At 43.7% G+C, this 10,764-nt stretch overlaps 1 protein-coding gene across 1 annotated transcript in view; it reads left to right on the plus strand.

Moving 5' to 3' along the window:
* Nucleotides 1-10,764, plus strand: part of LOC107750118 (LIM domain kinase 1-like) — a 55,992-nt gene that overhangs the window by 18,000 nt on the left and 27,228 nt on the right. Inside the window, exon 3 of the mRNA XM_016565383.1 lies at nt 9,631-9,769. Within this exon, the coding sequence (XP_016420869.1) occupies nt 9,631-9,769 (139 nt within the window). The remainder of the gene's footprint in view (nt 1-9,630; nt 9,770-10,764) is intronic.

Below are 10,764 nucleotides of genomic sequence, written 5' to 3' on the forward strand. Positions count from 1 at the left end.
GAGCTAATATCAACCAATCGTCGATGTAGTTGAGTATGCAGATGCCCTGGAGTCGCAATGGAGCCAGAGCATCTTTTAGATCGATCGTGACAAACCAGTCCTAGGACTCAACCCCCCATCCTTCTTCGGAACAATGAAGTACCGGCTGTAGAACCCGGATTCTCTCTCGTGCGGAGGGACCACCTCAATGGCCTCCTTTTTTAAGAGAGTGACTACTTGTTCTAATACCAGAGCCTGCTCGGGACCCACCAGAGTGGGGCTGACCCCATTGAATCGAGGCGGAGGAGAACCGAACTGGATTATGTAGCCTCTTTCTACAGTACGCAGGACCCATTGATACACATTTGGCAGTAGCTTTCACGCTGCTAAATAGTCTACTAAGGGAATCAGTCTCTTAAGACTGATCTCTGGTGTAACCAGAACGGCTAACTCGGTGCCCTGAAGCGGCACACCGGCAGGGGATGGCCGAACTAGCTGCTCTGGGGACCTCCGCAGAGGTCGTGAGCCTCTTAGCACCGCTACGTTTCCGGGCGGTAACTGAGAGAAGCGCTCGCTGGAGACCGCTGCGCCCTGGAACACTGGCAGGGTTGGCAGATCAATCTCCTGAGGGCACTGGGGGGAGACGGGCACCGTGTAATGCGGTGTGAACCTCTCTTCCCCAGAAGGGCCTGCCCTCACCAGTCCTGAACCCCAATAGTCAGGACTTTTTGGTCGAGGACCTCTTAGCCTGAAGGTCCGCAGATCCGGCTTAGGCTTAGAAGTCCCCGACCCAGAGCGTTGCTTCTGCTTCCGGTCCCGACGCGGGGGAGCGCAAGTTGGCAACGCTATGTTTCTGAGCCTCCCTGTATGAGGAGCTGGTACGCGGAGGGGACTGCTCCTGCCCAGCAGCCCCCAGAGCTGAGGCGCGGCGAGGGAGGAACCGCTGAAATTGACCGCCCTTGGTGGCGCGGAGAGAGAGATCAGCAGTTCTTCTTAACTCTGCGATGTTATCAGAGTTAAGCTCCTTGCCCTCGTCTAGCTCTTTAAACAGGTCTGCCTGGTACTCCTGTAACACAGACATTGTGTGCAGACATGCACCAGCCTGACCTGCTGCCACGTAACCCTTGCCCACCAGCGCTGATGTTGTACGCAGTGGCTTGGAGGGCAGTGCCGGAGCCTTTAAGGATGATAGCTTGTCAGCGTCTGTTCAACCCGGGGCATCGCCCTATAGCCACGCTCACTCAACCCCGCCACATTTCCATAATAATCTGAGGCAGGGATGAAGAGACGGGCCGAGAAAGGCCTGGTCCACGACCTCGACACCTCAGTGTGAAGGTCGGGGAAAAATGGCAGGCTTCGGCATGGAGGTGGTGGCCTCGCCCGCAAGAAGCGTTCATCTAATTTGCTTCACTGCGGCTCGGCCTGCTATCTCGGCGGGAGGAGTAAGCACCTCCACTAGCTCCTCATACTGGGGCGATTGAGGGGGCGAAACCTCTTCGACGCCCTCCACGTCAACCTCCTCAGAGGAAGACAGGCGGAGCGTCGAGCCCTCACCCCAGGAGGAAGTAGCTGCAGAATGGGCTTCCGAACCCAGAGATCGGGCGCTGGATCTGGTGGGTGAGGAAGGAGATAGGGACACCTCGACGGAAGCAGGACCAGCACCGCGAGGAACACTGGTGAAGGCTCCCTCCTCAAAGAGAACCCTCTGGGAGCGAAGCGTACGTAGTGGGAGAAGCTCGCAATGCTGGCAGCCGGCCCCCTCGAGAGCCGACTCTGCGTTCTCCGCTCCCAAGCAAACCACGCATAGTTTGTGTGTATCCCCACCCGTGATGTAGCATGGGCAGGGAGGAACACACAGTCTATAACGCGGCTTGCTCTCGCCCTTAGAGTGCTTTGTCTTAGCATGAGCTTTTGACATAGTGGAGCTTATTAGTTGTATTTTGGACAGACAACAATAAATAAGACTCACAAACACAGAGTTTTGAACTGACAAACACAGAGTGCTTTGCTGAATGACAGAAAGCTGACGCCGGCTCCTCCGCACGTGCTTCTAAGATTCCTGGTCGGTGACGTCACCCGCCCGTGACGTCGCGCCCTTCCATTGGACGGATTACACATGTGATTCAGAGCGTGGTCACAGAAGGCGTTCCCAAAGCGTTCTCCAATGCAGCTCGAGTTCCTGAAGAGGAACTAAAGTAAACAAAACACAAAACTAAAGTAAACTAAACAAAACACAAAACTAAAGTAAACTACACTAAACAAAACACAAAACAATACAAAACACAAAACTAAAGTAAACTAAACAAAACTAAAGTAAACTAAACAAAACAAAACAAAACAAAACACAAAACTGAACTAAAAAACACAAAACTAAACAAAACTAAACTAAACAAAACACAAAACTAAACAAAACAAAACACGAAACTAAACTAAAAAAACACAAAACTAAACAAAACGTAACACAAAACTAAACAAACAAAACAAAGCATGGTACTGTCCCATAAAGTTGTGATCTTGGTGAGTGTCAGTCAGGAAGTGTAAGGGAAGGGTCATGGGGTCACAGGAAGTGCTCTCTCTCTCTCACACACAGAGCAGCAGAGCCGTGTGGTTTGCTGCAGAGATGAGCAGAGACTCTCAGACATGAGTGATCCTCCAGCAGCGCAGCAGAAGGTGCAGATGATCTCCTGCAGGAGCCGGCGCTACCGCCGCGTCACTGGCACAGCGTAAGCCCTTCACATGTGCCTCTGATTAGTGGACAGCTCTAGTGCGTTCCTGATGGTGGTGTGGAGTTGTCTAAATAATGATCTCTCTATTATTTGTGTCACAAAACATACTGTATCAGTCGTTGTTAGTGAATCTTTCTGTTGGAGTGGTTTGTGATAAGTTAAAAAGGGTGTGCGTCACTTGTAGTTTCACTTCTGTTTTTTCCAGCAAACAGTGTTTCAGTTAGATGTGGTTGTGTGCAATTAACTCTTGTGTAGTTTTTGATACAGTACTGCCGTTTGACTGGAGTTCTATGTCAAGCTGTCTGACCACTAGGTTGATCCGCAGTGTCCTTTCTCATCCTGCTGTCTCTTTCATACTGCGCTCTCTCAGAGCAGAAGGTCAGTGTTTGCTTTCTGCCATGCAGCATCAGCGGTGGGAGACATAGACAGGCATGCAGCGCTCGCTTACTGTTCCGTCAACATCTGGACGACTTTAGAGTTTTGCATTGTAGGAATGTGCTGACATTCTGCCATAAACTGATGAGCTTATGAGGAGACTTTCATATTATGAGCAGTAACTCATGAATACTGATGAAATTTCCTAAATACTAACATTGTTTTAAATGCTACAAGTGAATTTAGGCATCATCATATTGTAATATGCAAGGATAGATACATATTCATTTTGAAATCTGCTTTAAAAATGTATATTAAGTGCAGAGGCTGGTGTGACAGCACAAGTTGTGTGTGTGTGTGTGTGTGTGTGTGTGTGTGAGTGTGTGTGTGAGAGAGAGTGCATGTGTGTGTGTGTGTGTGTATGAGTGTGTGTGTGTGTGTGTGTGTGTGTGAGAGAGAGAGTGTGTGTGTGTGTGTGTGTGAGAGTGCATGTGTGTGTGTGTGTGTGTGCGTATGTGTGTGTGTGTGTGTGTGTGTGTTTGTGTGTGTGTGTGAAACAAGCATGGTCATGTGTCATTATGTGCCAGTAAGAATAAAAATGCACGACACAGGCCTCATCATTTTGTGTTCTCCAACGATTTATGAAGCGGCAGCAGGAGTGTGTGACAGAGAGCAAGCGTCTCAGTGTTTGTCATTGTGTCTGTGTGTGTTCAGATGTGTGAGGGCTGCAGTTTGTAATGCACTGAGTGCTTGTTGCAATCTTAGCGGTGCTCAACCATTTTAAACAATGCAAATAATTGTTTTTTGACACTGTTATTCAGATTATTCATTTCCCATGCTAACGTGAGGTCATTTCAGGTGCTAGTCTGTGATTTTATTCTTATTAATTGGAGTGTGGCAGATGAATGCCATTACTCAAAACGATGAAGCGCGGTGGTGCAAACATCACACTAAACCTGTGGATTGAGCTGAACACGCTGTCCAGCAGATCCACTGTGATATCATCAATCTGGGATAAACTGGCAAATGAAGATGTGCTCAGATGATAGACTCTGAATCAAAAACACTGGCTACTATATTGAAAGCAAAAGATGTTTCAACCCAGCTGAAGTATATGTTACACACTTGAGCAACCAAGTTATTTTAAGTCTTCTGTTTTCCTTTTTTTTTTGTATCTATTTGTTTGATACAGTACACTTTTACATTTTCATGTTTTAAATCTCAAAAATCAGCAGTATTAACAGGGGTGTGTAGACTTTTTTTCTGTGCCCACTGTAGTTGTTATAGTTAGTCTTGATTACAGACATCTGTTCAATCATTCCACATTAATAAGTAGCATTTGTAGTGTAACTGCTAACAAGTCCTGATTTGTCCTGACAAAACAACGGTTTACACTTCATTATAAAATCCACTGCTCATGTCCTCAGTGTTGCCAACTCATTTTCAGAGAACGTTGCTAAAGGAAGGACGATTTGTTGCTAAAAGTTGCTAAATTACGTTGTGATGTCATTGCGTAATCACGACGCAAAATTGTGTCACTACATCAGATATCAACAAAAATATATTTTATATATGATAATTTAGATTTTTTTATAAAATAATATGCATAATATAATATAAAAATATAAATAACTGTATTTTTAAATACATTGAATTATTGAACACTTACACATTTTTTAATGATTACAATTTAAGTTTTTTAATAGCTAGTAAACTAATAATACACATTCTCAACAATTATGCTTTAAGCAGTGTATTAGTAGTTAGTTAGTATGCTACACTCTAAGAAAAGTGTGTAAAAATAGGGCACAATCTACTATGTTAATATGAAATAATTTTCCGTATTGGTTTTTTACCAATAGCAGCTAACTCGGTTCATGTGATGTGTGTAGTGCTAGGCATCTGTGGTTTCCTCTTTTTGTGTAATTTAGATGGAAAATGTGTGCCTTTTTATTGTCTGAGTCACTTATCAAAAGTTGCTAAAAGTTAAATAAATTTTAAAAAATTGCTAAATTTGTTGCTAGGTGCTTTTGGAAGAAAAAGTTGTCTGGAAAGTTGCTAAGTTGTCAACACTGCGTGTCCTACAGAGCTGGCGCCTGTCAAGCGTCTGATGTTTGCTGTGGTGACGTGATGACAGCGCTTGCATGTCTTGATGCTCTGCTTGAGATGACTGGTTTGTGTATTTGTTTAATTGTTACGTCTGCACTGAAAGCCAGTGATCATCAAGACGTCAGTCTGCACTGTAACCAAGAGGAGAGATGTGACGGAGCCGGAGCGCTCCTGATGGCAGTGCAGTGTAGGCTCATCAGCGCACAGAAGATGCAGCATAGATCTGCAGAAACAGATGCTGGATCTCTATATAAAGGCCTCCGTTAAGCCGGTAAGCTCGTGTCAGGCTGGATCTGATGTGTCCTATCCGCTGCCGTCTGTCTGTCTCACGCTGATAAACTCTGCATCGGAGTTTTTTATGCTGGTTGGGATGAGTCCTCAGTTAAACGCTCCTGCTTCTCCTGTCTGGTGAGGATTGTTTGTCTTCTCTGGGATCAGATCCAGATCTTGGCTGAACTTGTGAGGGCACGTCATTCTTCCTCCAGGCTGACAGAATGAGAACCGGAGCAGTGCATTCTGAGAAGGGCTTAGTAAGCACAAAGAAAACGCTGGCATGCAAAACCATTCCCACAAGACTCCCCCGAAGTGCAAAACACGTCTAATGCTGTTAAAGAGACACCGAGACCAGCACACAACATGAGAAAACAGCAGCCAAATCACCAAACATGCTCTGTTCTTATAGTGAAGCTTTGCGATGCATGCTTCAACATTCACTTGATCAGAAGACTCTGAACATCTGGTTTATACCCATCAAGTTACAAAAAAAAAATATATATATATATATATGAAGCAGTTTTCTCTTTCACTAGATTGCATTAGCACATGGTTTTGCTTCCATTTTCAATATTGATTTTATTTAATCTATAACCGATACTGATTACTGGTGTTTATATGTCCAATAACAAATATGTATTTCATGTTTTACTTCTTGTTCAATTTCATCTTTATATCACAGTAATAAAGCATAGATTTTTATAACAGCAGCACCAATAAGCAAAACACATTGACAGATGTTTTCAAATGAAGAAATTCATAAATTGCAAGGCAGTCTTTCGGCTTTGCATTAATGTAATCATTTGCTTTAAAATTTTGACAGTTTGAAATAAAGGTTTAGGTGTCGTTAATTTGGCTAAAGAGTCAGTTATACATTGTAAACAAAGAAAACATGAATATGTTACATTTCCATTTGGAATGGTATTTTCTCAGAGATATTCATGGCTTTGTTGATCGAGGAAACCCCTGCGGACAGCTCTGCTTCTGTTTGTCGTTTGTCCTCACGCCGCACTAATGTGCTGTTAACATGTACTTAAAAACTTAACGTTGTGTTAACGTGACATTATTACCACGGTACTGTCATGTCCTCAAGCATGGTGCTACATGTATTCTTTGAGCAGACTTTTTAATCTGAAGAAACACAAATGAAAACCAACTGAAAAATACAGATTCCACAACGAGATATTTCCCCAAGACGGCTCTCACTTCTCAGATGTTTCTGCTGAGGAAAAGAGCGCAGTAATAACCAGTAACGTCAGTTATTGTGCTGTCAGTATTTTCATTCAGAGGCACATTGGTAGTTGATAAATGAAGCTTAACTGCAGATGCTGTTAGATCTGGTGAGCTACGACAGAGATCCTCTGGGATGATCAGTAGATGGGCGCTGGATGTAGGAGATGTGCTGTAATGAAGTGATAGAGGCCAGCTCTGATCAGAGATCTGAGATGCTGAAGTCAGTCAGATCGAGGAGTGATTTCTCCTCTTTCATCATTAGCGCTGATAACAGAGCCCTGGGGATCACGGCATGGATTACCCAGCATCCCCCCGCGTCTGCGGCCAAACGCTTTCCTCTTCTCACCGGTCTAATGGAGAGGCCTTCATTGACAAACACTTCGCTCTCATTCAGGCCAGTGCTTTATGTGTGTCTGCTGAGGGAAGCATGACTTTTACTATTGCTTAGTGATTCGGTCAAACCTGAACGCCAAGCATTAAACATTTGTGCTCCAGACATGAGCGATTCCTCACTTTTTATTTGATTTTACTTCCCTTTTCTGAGCGATCAGATTTGGGGCTTGGCTTATATTGAACGAGCACACAGCAGCGCTTCAGCATCGTGCTCAAACTTTCTGAAGATGATGTCTGGGTTTGACTGCTCTGACACCTTCTATATCTGTAGTCAGTGCGGAGAAACCCTGTTCTGCGGCTGTTATTATCAGCATTGCATCTGCTGTGATAAAGAATTATAAACGCGCAGAGACATGCTTCTCTCCCTGAAGACAGGTGCATTACGGCACACATCAGCATTCCCACTTCAGTACAACAGAACGCTGCAGTTCTTCCTTCTTTCTAAAAATAATCTGCTGTATTTGCATTCAGTGAGGCCACCTATATCAGCTCTCGCCCGGTGAACAGGAATTAGTTTACTAAAGCATTTAACCTGGTTATTCACCGCTCTATAGTGCCATTGTTATCAGGACAAATGTGTTTCCTTATTGCACATGAATACAGTGACGCCTCAAGTTCAGTTTACAGTAATGATGGGGGGTAACATAAAAAAAACTCAGATGCATTTGCTTTTACACGTATTCATTTAGCAGATGCTTTTATCCAAAGTGTCTTGAGGACTCAGGAATACAACAAGCGATTCGTTTTAAGGAGGCAATAAGTGCTAGCAGTAAAGAGTTTAAGCATCATTCAGAGTAGTGCAAGCTCGAGACACTGAAAGCACAGAGGAAGAGAAGAGTTTTTGCCAGTTTCTCGTTTATTCTCATTGATTCGTCTGTCTGTAGGGTTAGAGGAGCTACAGCAAATACTCAACACTTCATTCTCTTTGGGTAAAATCAACTGCAAGTGCATAGATGTTGTATTATTATGAAATATTATACAAACACACTTCTGTAATGCTTCATAGATCAGTGTTGAGATCTGGTGGATAACGTTTCTCTTTCGCCTTGCTTGAACTGGCCGTGTTCTCATTCAGGTCCTGTGGTGTGTATGTGAGAAGGTAAAGCCTCTTCTTCACTGTGATCAGAAGATTGATGAACATGATGAAATATTCTCCACTAGATCTAGTAGTTGTAGGCCAGCACAGTCAGGAGGTGTTTGGTCTCTGTCCAGAGGTTGTGATGAGGCTCAGGGGTCATTGAGCAGCAGATGGTCATTAATGAGCTGGACTCCCTCAGGCTCTCATCACACACAGAGGACAGTGAGGCATCGGCGTCTGGCTGCTGTTATGACACACACACACACACACACACACACACAGACGCACACACACTGACACACACACTCTCACACACACACACACACAGACGTGCACACACACACACACACACACAGACGCACACACACTGACACACACACTCTCACACACACACACACACAGACGTGCACACACACACACACACACACAGACGCACACACACTGACACACACACTCTCACACACACACACACACAGACGTGCACACACACACACACACACACAGACGCACACACACTGACACACACACTCTCACACACACACACACACAGACGTGCACACACACACACACACACACAGACGCACACACACTGACACACACACTCTCACACACACACACACACAGACGTGCACACACACACACACACACACAGACGCACACACACTGACACACACACTCTCACACACACACACACACACACACACACACTCACACGCACACACAAACACACGCACACACACACACACACACACGCAGGATGGATGATCTGACGTCATGCTGATGCTGGTGTGTTTAGGTTTCTCAATGCATTTGCTCAGCTCTGCTCATACATGTTACTGAGTATCAGCATGTTCTTTCCTGGTTTGCTTCATTGTTTGAGTATTAAACAGATATTTGTGGCTGTGGATCCATCACTAACAGCAGTACTCTACTATCGTAAGAATAACACCAATCCATTCCATTCGCATAATGTTTTCATGAGGATTGGAGTCCTTAATATTTACAAACAGTAGTGACCATTTTCTAAAGGCTCTGTGCTGTATTGTGAATCTGTTGTGTATCATAACTGTATTTATTCACATCGAAATACACTATTACTAGTTATACACTATATATACACTAAATAAACTATAATTCTAGTTAAATGAGGCTGTTGCCAAACAAACCTCAGAATTTCATTGGATGACAGTCATTTCGGTTGGGATTTTATTGGCCAATCTCAGGCCTACGTGATCTGATACGTTGCTTACTAGCATTCATACTCGTCAAACCGCTCCGCTACCAACATACAAGAGCAGACGCACAACATCAAGTGTGCAGATATAGGTAACGAAACGTGCAGAGAGAAATGAGCAGTGGTCAGGGAAACGGAGGACTCGTCTTCAGTGAACGAGCACAGCAGAATGTTATTGGTGCATGAATTTGATCCGAATGCTGAGCTTTGCCCCTGTGTTTGATCTGCAGGTGCTGTGAGTGCGGCGCGTCTCTCTCACACTGGTACTATGAGAAGGACGGCTGTCTCTTCTGTAAGAAGGACTACTGGGCTAAATTTGGAGAGCTGTGTCATGGCTGTTCAGAGCCCATCACCACCGGACTCATCATGGTGAGTCCAAACCGTCCCAAACCCAATCTCTGCGTCTCTCCTCACCCCACAGTCCTGCTGTCCGTCCTACGGTGTCTCACAGCCGCTCCAGTTACACGGCTCCCCAGCGATTCTCCATTCACACAGTCACTGCTGCGTATCACTCGTGAGCAAATCAACCGCACTCCTGTGTGCGTTCATGAAAGAGCTGCTATCTATAATTCAGACGCAGAGCTCATGAAGGGAGCGTTTGTGTGGCCTCTTGTTTTAATGCATTCACTGCTGGCTGGTTTATTTAGAGCGAGAGCTGTTTATTTGACAAGAATCATTTGAATCATTTATGACTGTTTGAATTCCTTCATTGTGCCTGAATCTTCACATGTTAACTCTTTTGCATCCAGTCTTGGCATAGCATATCTGTAACTGAATGCAAGGTGTCATCTGGTCTGTTTACATTTGCGTTTTCATTAAGTTTTAAAACTTACATTTACATGCACGAATCATATCATTTTACAATATAATCAAAACGTTCCACAGATGTTGCAGTTTGGTTCCCGTAGTCAAAATGTGCCAAAGTATATTGACGTTTTAAGACTTAAAAAAACTGCCTATTTTATTTTATTTTATTTTTAACAACATTTGCAACTTCATATAGTTGCCGTTTGGATTTTTTCCTGATCCAAAGACATAAACTGTACATCATGTTGTGTTTTTTTTTTTTTTTTTTTTTTTTTTCTTCTTTTTTCCTTTAAATTCTCTTTAACTGGGGGGATGGTACATATGTATGTGGATGTATGTACAAATATATGTGTGTATTTATGCATATGTATATACAAGTGTATTTATTTATATTTGTGTATATGTGTTAATATGGATGTGTAAGTATACAACTGTACACGCTGTAGCATATGTTTGATATGTATATGTTACATGTATGATTTCTTTTATCCTTTTCTGTTAAAATTGTTCTACATTTATTGTGAATCTTGTAAATTAAACTAATTAAAAAAAAAAGT

The sequence above is a fragment of the Sinocyclocheilus rhinocerous genome, unplaced genomic scaffold (genome assembly GCF_001515625.1).
Source record: "Sinocyclocheilus rhinocerous isolate Xijiao unplaced genomic scaffold, SAMN03320098_v1.1 scaffold722, whole genome shotgun sequence".
NCBI classification, from domain to species: Eukaryota; Metazoa; Chordata; class Actinopteri; order Cypriniformes; family Cyprinidae; genus Sinocyclocheilus; species Sinocyclocheilus rhinocerous.